The sequence below is a fragment of the Camellia sinensis genome, chromosome 8 (genome assembly GCF_055761805.1).
Source record: "Camellia sinensis isolate YWXY chromosome 8, ASM5576180v1, whole genome shotgun sequence".
Classification (NCBI taxonomy): Eukaryota; Viridiplantae; Streptophyta; class Magnoliopsida; order Ericales; family Theaceae; genus Camellia; species Camellia sinensis.
Genome location: NC_138968.1, coordinates 83981411 through 84002958, shown reverse-complemented (window position 1 = coordinate 84002958; position 21548 = coordinate 83981411). Strand labels below are relative to the sequence as shown.

The following is a 21548-nucleotide window of genomic DNA, read 5'->3' as shown; positions in this document are numbered from 1 at the left end:
ATATTAGAAGTCTGAAAAATCACATAAAACTGTTACCATGCTTTATATTTCTTGTCTTTGTGGTTACTTTCATTTAAATTGAGGAAATTGCAATGACCATAAATATGCATTGTATTTTGATTCTTACTTTCTTGTAGTTTAGCCAAAATGTTATTTTGATTTTTTATGTTGTTGGTTTTATTTGCCTTCCAACATCAAGTTAAAGAGTTACTAAAGGTTAATTTTGTGCACTTCAACTTATGCATAAGGTATTGACATAATTGTATTAGTTCTTATATTGCTACATTTGTATAGCATAATCATATTGTTATACATGGTATTATGATGTGTTCATATTTTGTGCATCAGTGGTGCATGCCACTTGGCTTGATTCCCTTGCCACTTTCAATGTATTTTTCGTTGTTGACTTTCCTTTTTATCTTTTTGAATGAAATGCACTTTTGGAGGAGTCATACTGAATTGCCGTGTGTGCTGGTTAATTCTGTATCAACTTTAGTGCTGTTGTCTACTACGCATTGATGGATGAGGCTTACACCTTATTCTGCATTTGATCATTTTTGTGTTGTCTTTGGATTAGATCAGTTCCAAGTAAAGCATCTTGTGTATTCTTAATTTGATGTGCAGCGCCAGACATGCATGGTTTGGGGATGACAAATTTTACTGCGAAGCAAAGGGTGGCAGAAATAATTGATGATACTTATAGGTGGTACTTCCATTTAATATTCTGAATAGACATCTTGAATCATGCTGCCATTCTGATTTATTCTATTTTAATCTTTTTTATTCTAGCTCACCATTAGTTGCTGCCCTTTCTGTATGTGGCAAGATTATATTTTCACCTCTATATAATGTTCCTCTGATCTGCACATTCATTTTGCTATCCTATTCTAGAAAACTGCAGGGTACAGGGGCCACTGATTCATCAATGAACGGAGAGAGTTTTTCTGAAATACACAATGTTAATTGTGAAGAAGTTGTAGGAACTATTTATTTGGATAAGAAGATTCGCTGCCCCTGTGGTAGTTCATTGCCAACGGAGTACATGATTCAGGTTGTACTATATTCCTTTGCTTGTGGTTGGGCATTTGTCATTTAATTTATATGTATAGCTATATTGTTGCTCTCAAAAAAAAAAAAAAAAAAAAAAAACCTGAAACCAATTGGAGGAGACATCTTGATTTATTATTATATTGCAGTGCGTCAATTTAAAATTGTTTTTCTACAATTACTTCTCTTGTTGCTGGTTAATATTACTCTGGAAGACTAGGAAATCATTGGATTCCATTATCTAGTAGATTATTTGTTGAGTGTGGAAGTAATATGCCAAATGAAGAATCTGGTCTTGAATATGTTTAGTACTTTGTGGTGAGCTATAGGTCCGAATTGTGAAATATATTTTGGGTAGTTTATATTTACCATAGGGGTAATTGTAGTCTTTAGGGTTAATTAGAATTTCACCCTGTTATGTATTTTGTGTAAGTTACGTTATTAGGTCTTGAGAACAGTTTAATGGAATATTACACAATTTTCTCCCTTTTCTATAGTTGTTCACACAATATTAAAGCTTAGGTTGGGAGAGGTCTTTGGTTTCAAGTCTTTTCATTTGCATTTGTTCTCCGTTTACATTTTGTTTCTTTCTATGTATTTATGTTTGCATTTTCATGTGCAAGACGAGATTGCACGTGAGGGAGGGTGTTGGATTGATATATGTTATTGGACCCATTTCTTAATAATTTAAGCTTTTGGGACAATTGGTGACTTACCATGGTATTATACCCGAATCATGGTTTGCAACACTAACGTCCAAAAACACATCGCCGAACCTTCGCTGGAATGATTGAAGTCTCTTTGTAGCTTTCTTTCTGGTTCGCAGTCCTACGTATTGCCTGTTAAGGTCAGACAGTGGGAAATCCATCACCCAATCATATTCCACCTCCGAATTGCATTCCATTGCATAGTTGCAACTGTAGTCAGCTACATTCAGTTGCAATCAGTTTGCAACCATTGCTGAAGCCATAATTAACTATCGCGACAATTCTTGAACATTGACTCGACCTGACTAGAAGCATTCTTTGTTCACAATTTCATGTGGAACGCAATTTCTGTTTGAACCTTGTTCGTATGTGAACTAGTTGGACTTTGACCCATAAACTTCACATTGGTTATCGAAGCATTCTCTCTTATTGTGGTTAGTTGATGGGAGTTGCAGATCTCTAGTTGCACTACATTCTCTGTCGTCATTGAAGTACTCTTTGCTTTGCCGAAGCCCCCTCTATGTTGCAACTTTGAACAACAAAATTGGGAACTGACCTGACCCCATTCATCCCATCTTTGAACTCTAGATCTCATCTTTGTCTGGTTAACATTTCATCTTTGACCAAATTGACCAAATCCTTGAGGAAGTTTGGCTAGATTGATGAACTTTGACCAAAGTTGACAACATTGGACCAAAGTTGACCTGCTTTGATTAATACCTTAGACTTAGATTTGTCCTATTATTTGGACATGTTCAAGGAAACAATCACATAGATTTAGTCTACGCTTGCGGTTCCTACCTCAAGCAATGATTTTCCTTTCTCAGTCTATGATTCAACGGCTACAATGCTTGTGTCTTTTTCTTTGACTTCCTCTCATGTTTCTACCATGTCCTCTATACATTCATGTTTGCATTGTTCTTATGCATCTAATTTTTTACCCACTATTGGGATCTTTGAATTTAGCTATTCTCATTATATGACACCAAAAACTTGTCCATTCCAAGTAATTTGTATCTTTTCCTTTTCTCCCATTTCTATATTTATTGCAACTGGTTCTTCTATGCATCTTGTTTCAGTTGGTTCCATTATTCCATCTACATACATACTCTTTTTTGTCTATACCTAATGTCTTTTATATGCTGGAGTTATATCTCTACCTCTTATTTGTTAGTCAACTTTATGATTCTGGCTTTGATGTTTTGTTCTCTTCTTTTGGTTGTGCTGTTCAGAACCAAAAGTCCAAGAAACAGATTGTGACTGGGCATAGGGTTGGTGAATTATACATTTAGGAGAGTTTACATATTCCCATTCAATCCATCTCTTCAGCATTGCCTTAGTTTCGTTTAGATCAGAGTTCATCTCCATTCTATCTTCGGCATAATAGGTTTGGTCACCTGTCTAGTGAACGTTTGAAGAGTTTAATTTAATCAAGTGTTTTGGGTAAAGTATCTTTCAGTGGAATTTCTGAATGCAGTGGTTGTAAATTTGCCAAAATGTCCGCTTCGCCTTTTCTTAAGAGTAGTTCTATTTCTACTTTTTCCTTTTTATTATTTATACCGATATGTGAGAACCCTCCCTTAAAGGTGCATGTTTTACTAAAGGTGGAGCTTTGTACTACATTTTATTTATTTATTGGTGGCTACAATCGCTTCATTGGGTTTATCTCATGTCTCACAAATTTGATTTCTTCCACATGTATCTTACCTTTCATTTCATGATTCAAAGCTATTACATGGACTTTTCAAAACAATCAAGGGGCAAATTACACATTGCCCACTTGAACTATGGCTCGATATCATTTTATCCCTTTCAACTAAAAGTGCCACATTTTACTCCATGAATTATCAATTTGTATAAATATACACCAACTGTTATTTATCAAAAAAATAAATATATACACCTACGTTAGCAATCTGTTAAAAAATGGATGGAATTTATCATAGGCAAGGCACGTGACATCTAAAATATTATGAAATGTAAAAAATGCCCTAATTTTGGGAAAATAGTAGGTTAATGAACCTATATTTTCACAAAATTATGGCATTTTTGACATTTCGTAATAGTTGAGATGCCAAATTAATAGGTAATTCTGTTTGCACGCCACAAAAAATCTCAATACATACCATTTATATCTTTCGGATATAAACTTTTGAACAAAAGTCAAATGTTTGAACATAAATTTCTGAACAAAAAATAGTTGTTTGGACATAAACAGCTGAACGAAATGTATATCTAAATAATTCATTTTTGTTCGAAGTTTATGTTTGGACGTTTGACTTTTGTTCACAAGTTTATACTCAAACAACATAAATGGTGTGTATTGAGATTTTTTGTAGTGTGCAAATAGAATTTCCCCAAATTAACTTATATTTTCCCAAAATTAGAGCGCTTTTGACATTTAATAGTATGTGAGATGTCATGTTCCTTGCATATGATAAATTTTCATCAATTTTTTAACAGATTGTCAACAGTAGGTGAACTTTAAGAGAAAAAGAGGAGCAAAAGAAAGAAAAAGAGAGATATTTGAGGGAGAGGGACAGAAGATCTTATGTTGAAAACAAAATGAAAACACAAGGAAATTGGGAAAAATTGGGAAAGGGGAGTGTTTGTTTATCAAGAAAGTGATAGAAAGAATTAAAGGAGAGAGATTTGAGAGTGTTAGAGATATATAGGTAGTGTTTCAAATCCTTGAAAGTGAAAATAAATGAAAAGTAATAGTTCGTCTTGGTGTTTGTCTTGAAAGAAAATCGAGGGAAAGAGAAAGAAAGAAAACGAGGTTATTCAAAAGGAATAGGGAGAGTTTGTATGTAAAGAAGATGCAAAATGAAGACTGGGGTGTCAACCAAGAGGGAAGTGAGGTAGTAGGGGAGATTTGTTCAATAGTCTCATGATCCTTCAAGCGCTCTTATAAAGTAGAAATGGTTCTTGTATACAAGTTGGGCAATAGGAGAAGTCTTACAAAAAAGGGTGGAGTGTCTGTGGCTATAATAGGTGTCAAGACTTGATAAGAGGTATAAGAATGTGTAAGAGTGATTAGATGGGAGATTGAATATAATAATGCAATCTAGGTCAACTTTGATCAAATGAGAGAGAGAGAGAGAGAGAGAGAGAGAGAGAGAGAGAGAGAGAGACATGTTTCCAAATATATTTCATGTATATACGGCACAATATAATAATCATATAAATGTGCAAGGTGGCTGGCCATAGGAGAGAGGAGAAAGAAAAGGTGGCAACTCGTTCATTTCGAATGCAATTTTATCAGATAATCCAATCGATGCTCAAATAATCCTGGCAATTGAATTAATCACTATAATAATTTAATTTGCATTGTTTAATACCAAATATATGCAATTATGTTAATCTCTAACATAGCACATGACTCACACAATCCAATTATCAGTCTATCTTAAACTGCTTCCGTCTTAAGTTTTGATTCATTTCAAGCAATAAGGAATAATTAATTTTCAATTAATTATTTTAATAAAATATATTTCTCTTTAATAATATATTAATAATGAAAAAAATTAGGGTCGCTACAAACCAAGTCAAACATATGTCATCTAATACTTGAGGTGGCTTGGCTTGTCTGCACCACTGCATATTTTAATACGGCAATCAACATCTTAACTGTAGTACTTGTTTATCTGTCCTCTTTCTTATATATATACACAGAGAGAGAGAGAGAGAATTTCTATTCCTTATTGTTTTATAAAACTTTCAGTGTTTGCTTGTTCCTGTTTTGGATAATTTTCTCTTGTTTATAGCGTGTTTCAGCACACAATAAATTTTCACTCTTGTTTGCAGTGCACAGACCCGGAATGCCGTGTGTTCCAACATATTTGTTGTGTTATTATCCCAGAGGATTGTGCAGAAAGCATTCCACCAATTCCATCTCAATTTTATTGTGAAATTTGTCGAATCAGAAGGGCAGACCCGTATGTACCACATTTTTTCCTTTTTGCTATTTGATAATTGCAAATGATTTCGAGATCTCTGATTGGTTAGCTCCTCTGTCTTGTTGCCACATAACAGCTGTGTTTATTTATTTTGTTGTTGCAGGCTTCCAATATGTTTGTGTTTTATCTAGCTATTGACTTGTTGAGTTTTTTTTTTTTTGTGCTGAGCAGTTTTTTTTATTTTATTTTAACCAAGTACATCATTTGTTTTGTCTCCCCCTTAAAGAGAGAAATAGCCGCCAAATAGTAAATGACTTTGAAATGTTTGATTGCTTAACCTAGTTGCTTGTTGCTACACAACAGGTATAATTTGTTTTATGTTGCAAAATTTCATGTGTTTGTTTCATTGAGCTATTGACTTGTGTAGTTATTTGGGCTGAACAGCTGTTTATTTTGACTAAATGATTTTGTTTACACCCTTTTAAGAAAGAGAAATAGGCAGAGGTTAAAGGGTTAGTATTGTGACCAACATCATGCATCTCTCTTTGAAGGCAAATTATTTTGATGATGTCCTTTGTTGAGCTTATTCTTGTCTTTGAAGCTATTCCACATGTTATGGATCACTTGCTCCTACTGTGAGCTTTTTTTTGTCTTGTTCAAGATTTGTGTTTTTTGTTGACTGATGACTACTCAATTGATTCCTAAAAGAGAGAAATAGTACATATGACTGTTCAATTGGCAAGACAAGAGTACTAGAATGGGAACTTTTTTCCTAAATTTCTCTACTCCTAAAAGAGATACATATGACTGTTTAAGGACTTAATTGTCTTTTTAGGTTTGTGTTAGATCCTTTTAATAATGGTTAGGATTTAGAGTTACTAGAATTGATTGTCTTTTTTTTTAAATAAATAAAAGATCATGACATTGACTACTTTTTAATGGGATTATGAACAAAATTTTGCATTTGGTTAAATTCTTTGATATTGGGGTCCACTAAAATTAGCACCTTGCCGGAGGTGGTTTCCCTCATTTCACTCAAGAAATTGGGTTTCAAATCTATTGAAGTATGACGTTGTCACTTCAAGCTCGCAACTTAATCAAGTACCAAGGATGTCATGACCCGAATCCGCCCCCAAAGGTTTGGATAGTAACCGGCTAGTAATCATGAGATTACCTACGGCCTCAGATAGAAGTTCAAACCGTAATTACGTATACGAGGCCAGAAGCGGAAGTAGAATAATAATAATATGATGTGTCCAACGAGCTGTGCATATATGGTATATCGGATAACTTATAAATTAATAATCCACATCCAAAATACATTCATACATACATGGTTACGTATTCAAAAGACATACATGAGTACAAATCATAATTATACAAAACCCAAATCTCTTATAAACAAAACATGATCAAACATGACCAACAAAAACAAAAAGTAAAAGCCTCGACCAAGAGGCACTTCTCGGCACTCATAGTGATTAGATTGCTGTTACGTCTCCGCCGATCAAGCTGCACAACACATAAACATATACACACATTGGAACACATAGCTTAATGGAATCATTTCTTTCTTGATCAATTTCTTTAAGTCCACACCTAACTTATTAAATCATTTATAAGGCTTAATTCATGATTAAGAATGCTCGGAAAGAAATAAGAATGAAATATGTACAGAATGCAACTTTTCAAAATAAGCTGAAACAAGGTAGTTTGCTCGAGCGCATAGTTGGTCGCTCTAGCGGACTGCATGGTCTACAAAAGTACTGGATGGTTGAATTCTAGGCTCGATGGTCGCTCGAGCCAAGTGCAACGAAAAACTGAGGTCGCTTGAGCGGACTCTTGGTCGCTCGAGCGGATTGCAAAGCTACTGGATGCTTGCATTATGCGCTCGATCGAAGACTTCATTGCTCGAGCGATGAGGTTGAATTTTGGGTTTCAATACTTGAAGAAAAATGCTCCAAGCTCAATTCCAAAGAAAAATTCATGCATGGCTTGCTCTAAAACTTGAAAACATGCCAATAAACATAATTACTTAATGATCTACAAACCTCATGCTCAAAACTTCATGAATTTAACAACTTGGAGCCTAAAACCTCAATTCATGTATGAGCTTCAACCTCTTTCCCTCTTGCTTTTCAAAGATGTGATCTTTAACTTTTAAATATATGAAATTCAACCTTCAAAACCTTGGAAATCAATGATGCATGTATGATTTAACTTTTAAATTCAACAAGGATGACAAAATTCAATGATGAATCACTTCATAGTTATGCATGCATGTATGTCTAGCTTCTAATTCCATCATCTTTGGTTAATTTCTTTCAAATTACTTGCTTTTAATCTCCAATCCTTCATGAATTCATTTACTAGGTGAGTTATCTTCATGAATTAAGGTTGAATTCCATACCTAGAGCCTTGAATTAGATGAAATACAAGCAATCCTTCCTTGGTTCTTCTTCCTTTTCAATCCTCTAGTTCCTCTTTCTCTAAGTTTAGAACTCACTCTCTCTCTATATGATACTCCAGCAGATTTTGGTGTATGTTTTTAACTCAACCTCTTGTCTTAACATATTTATATGTATAGGTTAGATTAGCTTAGGATGCTAATTAAGGATTAAGCTAATTAATTATGACTTAAGATTAATTAAGCAAAACTTAATTTTACTAAATTGAATCAAATTTTTAATCAAACTTCCCAAAAGGCTCTAAAAATTATGACAACCTAATTAAGCTCATCAATTTCGATTTTTGAAGTCATCTAGGCTTTCAATTTCAAATTTAGAACATAATTCCTAACAAATAATTCACAAATTAGACAGATACTTACAAATTAAACATAAAACACATTTAAAATTCAAATCTCACACAAATTAAAGAAATGTAATCATGTTACGTGGTGGGGTTATCACGAAGGACATTCGATGGCCATGTCCTTGAACACATTTAATGATTATTGAGTAAAGCAATTTAATAGAATCTTAATAAAATTGTAAAACTAAAAGAAATACTAATTAAATAATTGAAATCGTGATCTTTATTAAGATAATTTATATTATAGTTAATCTTTTACCCAAAAAAAAATACTGTATCAATAAAAATAAATCATTTAAAGAACTAATGTGATGGAAAATATACAAAATAGTTAGTAGTTGGGACATATAAACAGGTTGGACTTGATGCAAATTTGGCCTTATTCGATTTGTATCTGTATAAAATATTCTGTAGTCCTAATACACATCGAAACTTTTGGTTCTAAAGTAATAGACTGAATTTGATTTTGGTTACAAATTTAAACATTCTGTTAAATTTGGCCTTATTCGATTTGTATCTGTATAAAATATTCTGAAGTCCTAATACACATCGAAACTTTTGGTTCTAAAGTAATAGACTGAATTTGATTTTGGTTACAAATTTAAACGTTCTGTTCAAACTGTGATTGGAAGACCATCCTAAATTTGGTTGGTGGATTTATCATAACCGATTCACTATGTTAAAGTTGGAATTAATTTTTGTTTCTAGGGCAGAACTTTTGTCTTGCTTGAACACTTGAACACGATACCTATGTGTGTTATGACATCCTGTTCCTCCTTATGAGATTTCATTCCTGATTCTTCATTCTGCTGTCCTAATAGGGCTTAAGAGTTATGATAATGCTATCACTGAAATGAAATTTGTTCAGTCACCTCTCCTCCATGTAGATGTATCGATTTGTTTTAAATTTAATTGGTGACGTCTTATTTGATCATAAAGTGAGACTATTATAGTGGATGTTATTAGACTTTTGTTGGCCATGGGTTATTTTAAGTAGTGCTGAATTTAATCTTTTCCATTCAATAGTAGCTAATTATATTCCTCCATTGTAGCATATTGAGATCCATGGTTAAATTGCATTTCTTTGCTTGGTTAACAATGTTGAAAAGTTTTATGTTTTTTACCCCTAGGGTGCACGTCTAGTTGAGTTTTTTAGGGCCACTTTCAAGGGTTTTAAATCACCCATAAAACTGCTAATGTCTTGTATAAAGTCTAATGCGGCTTTCATATGCAGAGAATGCCTTGAGAGACGAATTACTTCCACGAAGGGTGATCATAGTAAAATTTGTTCACGAAATCAACTGCCATGTAGAGAAAGGAAATTATTCAAAAAAAAAAAAAAAAACTAGTTACTTCTTTGACACTGAAAACATGGTTTAATGTGTTGATGAGAATTTTGAGTTTACAACAAATTTCTAGATAATGTGGGATAAAGTTAAAGGATGCAGTCATCCAGAAGTTTGTGTTATAGGGGCAAGTAATAGAGTGACAGGACACCATTTGTACAGATGGAGTGCATTCTCAATGAGTTGAGTTAAATCCCCATAATCGAATTCTGGTGAAAGGGAAAATATCACGCACCGTATGGTGGTAAGTAGCCATCCCTAGTGAAAGGGAAAACGTCACACAATCACACACCTTGTGGCAGTGAGTAGCCATCCATAGTGAAAGGGAAAACATCACGCACCTTGTTACCATATCCCCCCTTCTATGAGTGCATGTTTATCTGCCATTTTTCTTTTCCCTGTTGTTACTAGTTTTTAGCAAATGCTCTTTTATTGGATACTTCACCTTTGGTGCGCCTATTGGCAATAATAGTTTGTTTATATTCTTTTGGACCCCATTGAGGGCAAGTAGCTTCTCTGGTTTCAATTTTTGTTTTCAGATTTACACTCATTTTCATGGTTTTTTACAATTTTGAAACACTAGTTTGTGAGTGTTCTGAAATATTTGTCCGTGACAGATTTTGGGAGACCGTGGCTCATCCATTATCCCCTGTCATGCTGGTTGCTTCAGATATTCCTGTTGATGGGTGAGTGTAGCGCAGATTCACATATATATATATATATGTATGTATGTATGTTCTTTTAGGTTGTTGGACAATCGACCTTTCTGCATGTCCAAAAATTTTCGGTTATACTTTTGAATCTATGTGATAATAAGTGCAATAAAAAAGGGTGACCTGGTCCACGAAGCTCCCATTAAGGTGGGGGCCTAGAGAGGGCAATGAAGAAGTAAAATTGCAGATTAGGTTTTTATCAGATCAGAGGACTGCCTCCTCCTTCTTTGGGTGTGAAATAGAAACTTACTTATAAACCAAACTTAGCCCTGTGTCCCAATCAAGAGGGGTCAGCTAAGAAACTTACTAATAACTTTTTTTTTTGAACGCGGACTTACTGATAAGTATAATTTTTTTGTGTATTCTTAACAAGGCACCGAGGGGACACCACCCAATAAAATAGGTATATGACAAGGAATACATCAGGAAAGGAAAGAAGTATAGAAACTAATAATACTCTAAAGAAGCTAAAGAATGATAAAATTGTCCTCTAAACTCTATTTGTCATGCAGTTAGCTTAGAATTCACTACTGATTAGCTGATCTGTGAAACCCAAGGATTGGATGCAGTGGTGCTTTGAGTTAAGTCCCAGATCTATCTGCTTTAAACATTCCCCTGTCAACTGGACCTTAGGCAAAAGCTATCTCCTTTGACATAAATGACGTCTCTGTCTCTAAGACTTAAGCAAAGGAACATTTCAGCATAACATGCCACATCCCACAGGACAAAGAGAAACTAGACATAACTTTTTTTGTACCTATGTCTATTAATCTTAGCATTGATCTAGCTGGCCTAGTCAAAATAATTAACAGTACTGTGAGCAGCTGCCCTTTGCTATGACATTTTTAAACGTCATGTTTTTGTTTTTGTTACCTTGTGCATGCAAGCATTGTTTTTAGTGGAAAACAATAAGATCATTATACATTACTGGGGTGCTTTACATGTATAATAAATTAATTTTTTAATACAAAATACTTAATGTTGTAAGCCCTATGTTGCTAGCTATTCTTCAGGAAAGCAGCTCCTTGGTGGACTTACCATTGGAAGGAGGGAGGTGCACTTTGGTGTAATACTAGGGATAATCCATCTATGTCTAGGATTGACAGATTTTTAGTTTCCATAGACTGGGAGAAACATTACTTGGATGTTACAATGTCATGCCTTCCTCGTCCATTTTCAAGTCATGTACAAATTATGCTCGACTAATGGAGCCTTTGTGCAGGCCCAAGTCCATTTGGATTCAAGAATATGTGGCTGAGGGAGGATGGCTTCATTTGACTGAGTTAGATGATGGTGAGGGGGATATAGGGTGGAAGATTCCCCAAACTTTTTCCTAGCTAAATGTTGAAATGCCTGAAAGAAGATTTGAAGAGGTGGAATAAGGAAGTTGTGTGGAGGTGAGAATGGCTGAACTGTTGGAAGAAATAAAGATAGATGAAAAGAAGGATGCTAAGGGCTTTTTGAAGTTTAGCAAGTAGAATAAATTTATGTGGCGAAGGGGATAGGAACACTTGATTTTTACAAAGGATGTCCAACACTCACCAATCACATTGGGTGGTTGACCATTGAAGTTTAGTCTTTGTCATTGGAGGGGGATATCTTTAATGGTATTGTGAGTTTATGAGAAGCTATACTAGGAGATGGAGATAAGGACGCCATCATTAGATGGTATATATTTTGTCACTATTGAGAGGGAGAGAGGATGGTAGAAAGACTGTAGAAATTTAATGTATAAAGAGAAAAAGAGAATTGTATTATTGATTGATATTTGTAATTGTTGAATTATTGAATGCTACAATGATTCCTATATATAGAAGAGTAGGTGGTAGTAGGTGGTAGATGGAGTAGGTAAAGTGGAGGTGGTAGGTGGAGTAGGTGAAGTGGAGGTGGTAGTGGTGTAGTGGGTTTAGTGGAGTAGGTGAGGTGGTAGTGGTGTAGTGGGTTAGGTTTAGTGGAGTAGGTGAGGTGGTAGTGGTGTAGTGGGTTAGGTTTAGTGGAGTAGGTTTAAGTGGGTGAAGTAGGTGGAGAGTAGGTGGTTTTTAACAGCCCCCCGCAAACTCAAGGGGGATAGGAACTAACCAACTTGAGTTTGGAGAGAGTAACAAAACAAGAAAATACATAAAAATAAAAGAGGATAAGAGACACTGTATGATCGTGTCAGACCATTGGTGAAGACACTGGATGGTGGTGTCATAACGTTGTAGAGGACACTGTATGGGGGTGTCATAACCATGTAGAGGACACTGTATGGTGGTGTCATAACGGTGTAGAGGACACTGGATGGCGGTGTCAGACCGATGTAGAAGACAGTTTATGGGGTCATGTCGGACCGTTGTAGCAGACACTGTGTGGTCGTGTCAGACCGATGTAGAAGACAGTTTATGGGGTCATGTCGGACCGATGTCGAAGACAGTTTACGGGGTCATGTCGGACCGTTGTAACAGACACTGTTGTGACAGTTGTTGTGACAGTTTACGGAGTCTTGCTGGACCCTTGTAGAAACTAACCGGAATCAATGTCGGGACAGTTTACAGAGTCTTGTTGGACCCTTTGAAGGAGCTAACCGGAATCAATGTCGGGACAGTTTACAGAGTCTTGTCGGACCCTTGAAGGAGCTAACCGGAATCAATGTCGGGACAGTTTACAGAGTCTTGTCGGACCCTAAAAAAAGTCGCACCCTCAAAAGGTGTGCCCAATCTTTCAAAAGGCGTGCCATCAAAAGGCGTGCCCAATCCATAAAAAGGCGTGCCATCAAAATGCGTGCCCAATCCATAAAAAGGCGTGCTATCAAAAGTTGCGCCCTCAAAAGGCGCGCCCACTTCATCAAAAGATGTGCCCGACAGAAAGCGTCGAGCCATCAAAAGGGGCGCCTGACACGCGGCGATGCACGTGATTGACAGAGCGCGTGTCGGCCTCGTCGTCTCTGTCTTTATAAACCAAAGCGAAGTCTGAGGCTTGGAAGCATAACAAACCAGTTGAAACCTCTTCGTTCTCTGTAACATTCTGTAACCAACCCTTCTCTGAAACACTTAGCAACCCAAAAACATGGCTTCTTCTTCCCGTTCAGCTACCCAGAACATAGCCTCATCTTCCCGTGGTCTGCTCACTCTCTTTCCCGACCTCAACGAGTCAACAGGAGAGATAACAGGTGCGGTGGCCCGTGAACCTCAACCAAACACCTCTGGTTTTGCTCCGTTGAACTTTCCGATGCGGTCGGTGGAGCAAAGAATGGCAGTGCAGTCGGATGTGGAGGCCAATCAGTATACATTGAAGTCATGTGTGGAAACCATGACTGCGGTTACAAATTTGTCGAACCGGCTGCAGAGTAGGTCAAATGAGGTGCAGCAGTTAAACGCCCAACTGGCTCTGCTCCAACGCATGTATAAGGATGCGCGAGCAGAGATAAGTGTGCTAAAGGCGGAAAACAAGGAGCTGAAGCGGAAGGCCACCGTTATGTTCCGATTTGGAGGGCCGCCATATGCTGTAGTGGAGGAGCAGGGTGGAGGCAACTTGCTTGGTGGTCTAGGAAACACGGAGGCAGCACCGGCAAGGGCCACCCAGGACGGAGGCAAGAAGAAGAGACCGGCGGCAGAGTAGAGAAGAAAAATCCCGCCTGTGGATGTGGTTGTTTGGGTTTGTTTTTTTTTTTTTTGTTTTTTTTTGTTTTTTTTTGGTGTAAAAGTGTGATCAGGGCGAAATCCCGATAGAAATAAAATGAGTGTATTGTGCAAATCCGAATGGCTTGAAGGTACAAGACTGAGCAGAAAAATTAGATGGAATGAATTTTTTTTTTTTATTTTTTTTTTTTTTTAATTTTTAATAATAAAAAATTGAGGTTCAAGGAAAAGTTGGGCTGTGGAAAGAAGAAAAAGAAAAAGTAGCACCCACATGAGTTCCATCCAATTTTTTATATATATAAGATAAAAAAAAAAAGGTTTGGACGGTGGAAAAATATTTTAAAAATAGAAAAAATTATATAATATAGTTATCTCTTTGAAACTATATGCTGGTGTTGATCAAAAAAGTGGGCCAAATTACCAATACCGCCAATCTTGTAGACATCCTGAAGTGGGAGACGAAGAGGCTTGTCTGATGGCCTCTTGGGCTCTGTAATCATGTCGAGGGCATCAAGAAGGGTTGGGCCCTTGTACCATGTTACCGGTGTAGAAGACACTGTATGAGTGTGTATATAGACTGCCCAAAAGATATACATGGATATAGATATCGAGCCCTCAAAAGTCGTGCCCTATTTTGTGGCTTGGAATAGCAGGGGATTGAAACCAGACGCAAGGAAGGCCGGTGTCGCGACGGAGCTTTGGCAGAGGGACATCGACGTGCAAGCGGTGGTGGTCTCCGGCGACTGAACAGGAGTGCACTCAGAAAGGAAATTTCAAGGTATGTGTAAAAAAAATTTTAGCAGATTAGGTTGAGGTCCGGCGGACGGCCAAGGCGAGGTTGCCGCCCGCCGGTGAAGCGAAAAATACTAAGTGCTTAACCTTGCTCTGATACCATGTAGAAATTTAATGTATAAAGAGAAAAAGAGAATTGTATTATTGATTGATATTTGTAATTGTTGAATTATTGAATGCTACAATGATTCCTATATATAGAAGAGTAGGTGGTAGTAGGTGGTAGATGGAGTAGGTAAAGTGGAGGTAGTAGGTGGAGTAGGTGAAGTGGAGGTGGTAGTGGTGTAGTGGGTTTAGTGGAGTAGGTGAGGTGGTAGTGGTGTAGTGGGTTAGGTTTAGTGGAGTAGGTGAGGTGGTAGTGGTGTAGTGGGTTAGGTTTAGTGGAGTAGGTTTAAGTGGGTGAAGTAGGTGGAGAGTAGGTGGTTTTTAACAAAGACCGTTTGAGGAGAAATAAATATTGGGGTGCTTAACAACTTGAGGACGAAGCTACTGGTTCAGATGGATTTTCTATGGCTTTTTTCCAACATTGTTTGTGGTCGGTGAGACATGATAAAAAATTTCTAGCATTTTCATGAATGAGAAGTGTTTGATACCTCTTTTATTGTTTTAGTACCTAAGAAAAAAGGTGTAGGGGATATTGAGGAGGTAGACCTATTTGTGGATGCAAGACTTGGAAGTGGGATGTGAGGTGTCATCTGTTGACATTGAGAAGGCATATGATCATGTTTGCTGGGGCTTTCTTGTGTTTGTGTTTTCTAAGATGGGGTTTTGAGAGAGACAGGCGATTGATTCATTTTTGTATTTCCATTATGAGATTCTTAGTTCTTTTGAATGGTGTTTGGAAGATTTTTTTCCCAAAGTTCCAAGGTTTGAGGGAAGGATGTCTGGTGTCCCTGCTTCTATTTGTTACCATTATGGAGGCTTTCAGTCACACGCTTCATAAAGTAAAGGAATGAGGGATCTTGAAAGGCTTTGAGGTGTGGAATAGGGGCAGAAAAGTCATATCCATATCTTATTTTTTATTTGTGAATGACAATATAGTTTTTCTGAGGCCCAAAAGGAGGAGTTAAGATGTTGATGTGTGCTATGTTTGTCTTGAGGTTGTGTCTAGTCTGGAATTAATACAGCCAAGAATGAACTTAGTCCAATGGGTGAAGTTTGTAACTCTAGTTCTATTGATCTGGCTCTCATTTGGGTGTAGGATTGGGGTTTATGCCTTCTTCTTACTTAGCTCTACTGTTGTGATTCAAATCTAAAGTTATGTAGGATGTTAACTTTAAGAAGAGATTGACTAATTAAAAGTAGTTTCTCTCCAAGGACAATTAACTCTTATTAAGAGTATGTTGTCCAACTTTCCTACTTTTTTCACTTATTTATTTATTTTTTATTGTTACGTTGCTGTGCCTATACTGTGCGAAGACTTGAGAATATGATGAGGGACTTCTTATTGGGAGGGTTGGGAGACAAATTTAAGTATCATTTGGTAGATTGGAAGGTTGTGACCTGGTGTAATGGGAAGTGTTATTTGTTCCCAACCTTGTGATGCTAGTTTGAGTCATGAAAATTAGCCTCTTCACAAAAAGTGAGGGGAAGACTGTCTGCCTACTACCTCTCCCAAACTCTATTGTAAGTTGAAATCTTGTGCATTAAGTATAACCTTTTTATTTTATTTTATTTTTTTATTATTATTATAGATTGGATGGTGCTTACTAATTAATTATGGGTGCATGGTTGTGGATTCTTTGAAAGTGAGTCTTTGCAGGATAGTGATTGTGGAGAAATATGGCAGTTGGTCGGGCGGGTGGAGGATTGACATGATCAAAGTCTTGTATGAGGTTGGTCTTAGGAATAGTATTATGGGAATATGGGAGGATTTCTTCAAACTCTCTGTCAAGGTTGTGAATGGTCACAAAATACGTTTTTGGTAGGATATATGGTGTGTAGACTGTTGATGGAGGCGTTTCTTGATCTCTTCCAGTTTTCAAGGGACAAAGAAGTAGTTGTGGCAGATTTCTTGAGCACCTCAAGCAGTGGAATTGTTTGGACTCCTTAGTTTAGAATAGTATTGATAAAAGCATGCTTAAAGCACAAAGCGCAACAAGAGAAGAGTTTTTAGTAGTTAAAGTGCAATATTTTTTGTGCTTTTTTACATTTTTATTTTTGTTTAAATTTTTTTTTTTATAATAGTTTTAACCTTTGCATCATGGTAGTATAAATACTGATAGTATGGTATGATGCACTACATGAGATCAAGAGTGTGGTGAAGGAAGGGAAATGGGTTTTAGTGCGCTGGTAGAGATCCATAGCCAACGACTACGAAAGTGTATTGTAATGTCAAGCTGTAACATGCCCCACCATCATCATTGAAGTTTACACTCGTTTTATGTTTCTGTACTGTATATACCTGTAAGAAATAATGTATAGAGAAAGAGAGAGAATAAATTGTATGTATTATTATTGATTGATATATTGATTTCTATTACAATGATTCATGATTCCTATATATAGAAGAGGGTGAGTGTGTAGTAGGTAAGGAGTAGGTGAAGTGGAGGTGGTAGTGGTGTAGTGGGTTAGGTTTAGTGGAGTAGGTGAGGTGGTAGTGGTGTAGTGGGTTAGGTTTAGTGGAGTAGGTGAGGTGGTAGTGGTGTAGTGGGTTAGGTTTAGTGGAGTAGGTTTAAGTGGGTGAAGTAGGTGGAGAGTAGGTGGATTTTAACAGCCCCCCGCAAACTCAAGGGGGATAGGAACTAACCAACTTGAGTTTGGAGAGAGTAACAAAACAAGAAAATACATAAAAATAAAAGAGGATAAGAGACACTGTATGGTCGTGTCAGACCATTGGTGAAGACACTGGATGGTGGTGTCATAACGTTGTAGAGGACACTGTATGGGGGTGTCATAACCATGTAGAGGACACTGTATGGTGGTGTCATAACGGTGTAGAGGACACTGGATGGCGGTGTCAGACCGATGTAGAAGACAGTTTATGGGGTCATGTCGGACCATTGTAGAAGACAGTTTATGGAGTCTTGCTGGACCCTTGTAGAAACTAACCGGAATCAATGTCGGGACAGTTTACAGAGTCTTGTCGGACCCATAAAGGAGCTAACCGGAATCAATGTAGGGACAGTTTACAGAGTCTTGTCGGACCCATGAAGGAGCTAACCGGAATCAATGTCGGGACAGTTTACAGAGTCTTGTCGGACCCATGAAGGAGCTAACCGGAATCAATGTCGGGACAGTTTACAGAGTCTTGTCGGACCCTTAAAAAGTCGCACCCTCAAAAGGTGTGCCCAATTTTTCAAAAAAAAAAAGGCGTGCCATCAAAAGGCGTGCCCAATCCATGAAAAGACGTGCTATCAAAAGTTGCGCCCTCAAAAGGCGCGCCCACTTCATCAAAAGTCGTGCCCGACAGAAAGCGTCGAGCCATCAAAAGGTGAGCCGGAGATGCGGCGAGGCACGTGAGCGACAGAGCGGCGTGTCGGCCGCGTCGTCAGTGTCAATATAAACCAATGCGGAGGCGGAGGAAACCAAACCAGACTGAAACCTCTGAACTTGTCATTCTGAAACAATCTGTAAATACTCTGTATCCAACCCTTCTCGGAAACACTCAGCAACCCAAAAAACATGGCCTCTTCTTCCCGTTCAGCTACCCAGAACATGGCCTCATCTTCCCGTGGTCTGCTCACTCTCTTTCCCGACCTCAACGAGTCAACAGGAGAGATAACAGGTGCGGTGGCCCGTGAACCTCAACCAAACACCTCTGGTTTTGCTCCGTTGAACTTTCCGATGCGGTCGGTGGAGCAAAAAATGGCGGTGCAGTCGGATGTGGAGGCCAATCAGTATACCTTGAAGTCATGTGTGGAAACCATGACTGCGGTTACAAATTTGTCGAACCGGCTGCAGAGTAGGACAAATGAGGTGCAGCAGTTAAACGCCCAACTGGCTCTGCTCCAACGCATGTATAAGGATGCGCGAGCAGAGATAAGTGTGCTAAAGGCGGAAAACAAGGAGCTGAAGCGGAAGGCCAGTTTTATGTTCCGATTTGGAGGGCCGCCATATGCTGCAGGGGAGGAGCAGGGAGTAGTGATCATGCCCAGTGGAGTGGGAAACACGGAGGCAACACCGGCAAGGGCCGCCCAAGACGGTGGCAAGAAGAAAAAACCGGCAGAATAGGCGAGAAGAAAAATCCCACTGTTCCGATTTGTGTTGGTTGTGTTTTGTTTTGTTTTGTGTTTTTTTTATTTTTATTTTTTTTTATTTTGTGTAAAATGCTGATCGGGGTTGATCCCCGGCATGAAGAAATGACAAGTTTGTAAAATGTTGTTTTTTTTTTTTTTTTTTTTTTTTGGAGTGTTTTGTTGAAAAAATAAAAATAAAATGAAAGAAAACAAGGGAGAAAGAAAATAGATAAAAAATATTTATAGATGGATTATATGAAAAACATCAGTGCGATTGTTTCAAAATAAAGTGGGGTATTTAAAAAAGAGGAAAAGTGACTTGGAAAAAATAAATAAAAATAAGTGATTTTTGAAATCAAATGGAGGAGAGAGAGGGACAAACCCATGTGATAAAGTGGAGAGAGAGTCGGTGAGTGGGGTGCAAAAGGTGAAGGAGAAATGATGGATTGAAAATGGTTTGGGTCAAAAGTGGACACTGTTAGTGGGGAACATGAGTGCATTGATTATTTGATATAATAATAATAATAATAAAAATAAAAAGTTAGAACAGTTGGAGAGAATGAGTGGAGTATGGTAAGGGTTTCATCCAAAGCCAAAATTCCTGCAGCGAATCACTTCGCAAATCCTAGCATGAGCTTTTTCTCTTTCCAGGCTTATTCATGAATTTCCTGGTGATTTCAAGAGCCTCTGGTGGCATTGTGGCAGAGAACACCCCAACCTGGATTTTGGGTGGCAGCAACTGAGAACACCCCAACCTGGATTTTGGGTGGCAGCAACTGGAAAATATCATAGATCTGATTTTTAAAAACCTCGTGACAGCATTTCATCAGCTTCATCCAAGACAAACATTTTGATGTAAACAGGGCGAAGTGATTGTCTCCGCAACATGTCAAACACACGACCAGGAGTACCAACAACAACATGAACCCCACTGGAGAGAATGCACTGATCTTCGCGCACACTAGTCCCTCCAACACAAGCATGAACCTTCACACTTTGCTGGGCAAGTTCAAGAGTGGGTGGAAGAACCAAAGCTTGGCACTCAACCAAGCTATAATCTAGCTGCTGCAGAATTCCAGAGCAGAATGTTGCAGTGTTTCCAGTTCCAGACTGTCTCGTCATATGAGGTGAAGAATTCTTCTCCATCAGCCTCACACATGACTACAGTTGCACAAATCTTTGTTGATTTTATCAGCGGAATAGGTTGAGGTCCGGCGGGCGGCTAAGGTGAGGTTGTCGCCCGCCGGGGAAGCGAAAATACTAGGTTTTAAACCAGCTCTGATACCATGTAAGAAATAATGTATAGAGAAAGAGAGAGAATAAATTGTATGTATTATTATTGATTGATATATTGATTTCTATTACAATGATTCATGATTCCTATATATAGAAGAGGGTGAGTGTGTAGTAGGTAAGGAGTAGGTGAAGTGGAGGTGGTAGTGGTGTAGTGGGTTAGGTTTAGTGGAGTAGGTGAGGTGGTAGTGGTGTAGTGGGTTAGGTTTAGTGGAGCAGGTGAGGTGGTAGTGGTGTAGTGGGTTAGGTTTAGTGGAGTAGGTTTAAGTGGGTGAAGTAGGTGGAGAGTAGGTGGATTTTAACAATACCTTAGATATATGTAGAGAGAGAATGGGTCTGAACCTGCTGTAACTTCTTGGGAAGAACTTTGGGACTTGGAAAACTAATATGAATTATCGAGACAAGTGTTTCATGTATTTGTGATGTTATGCATAAAATGTAATTTTAAAAAAAGGTTTTAATAGGATGGCATGATCGTGTTATGGCATGATCGTGTTTACATGCTAACCAATTGAAAATATTAGGAATAAGTTCTAAAATATTATATATATTTAAAAAAAAAAAAAAGACTGATAGGATAAGTGTTACATTTTCTTCAACATATACATTAAATTTAAAAAAATGTCATATTTATAAATAACTATGAAGCACGGACATGGACACGGGACACGTCAATTTCCAAAAAATGGGGACATGGACACGGACACGGCCACGGCAGGGGACACGGCAAATTTTTTAATTTTTTTATAAATATTTTTATTTTAATACACATTAATTATTTTATTTATTTATTATATTTTTTAAATAATGTGTTCCAATTAATTTTTTTATTTTATTTTACATACATGTGTTTATTTTTATTATTAATATGTATAAGTATATATTATCTTATAATATGTATTATATATTATCTTATAAATATATTATATGTTATATAATAACTATTATATAATATATAATAATAATAGTTAAACCCTAACTCAGATCACACCTCTTGTATATATATATGAATTAAGAAGATAAAAATGAGAGAGAGAGAGAAGGAGACAGAAGTGTAGCGATCAATCGCGATCGTGAGGGAGAGAGAGAAGGCGAGAGAGAGAGTGGCTTACCTTCGAAGTCGTCTGGGGTGTTCAACTGTT

The 21548-nt window shown here is 37.4% G+C and overlaps 1 protein-coding gene across 23 annotated transcripts in view; it reads left to right on the top strand.

The window, feature by feature from the left end:
• The window catches only part of LOC114289583 (E3 SUMO-protein ligase SIZ1), a 45633-nt gene that overhangs the window by 3212 nt on the left and 20873 nt on the right, over window positions 1–21548 (top strand). For 18 of the 23 annotated variants that reach the window (XR_014337894.1, XR_014337895.1, XR_014337896.1 and 15 more), the window contains exons 5-8: window positions 625–703; window positions 892–1051; window positions 5562–5692; window positions 10431–10499. Coding sequence is in view for 20 of the 23 variants with exons in the window: in XM_082882951.1 (XP_082739077.1) it covers window positions 625–703; window positions 892–1051; window positions 5562–5692; window positions 10431–10499 (439 nt within the window). In the remaining 3 variants the exon portion in view is untranslated. The remainder of the gene's footprint in view (window positions 1–624; window positions 704–891; window positions 1052–5561; window positions 5693–10430; window positions 10500–21548) is intronic. The other 5 variants (XM_082882950.1, XM_082882949.1, XM_082882938.1 and 2 more) reach the window with 1 other exon arrangement.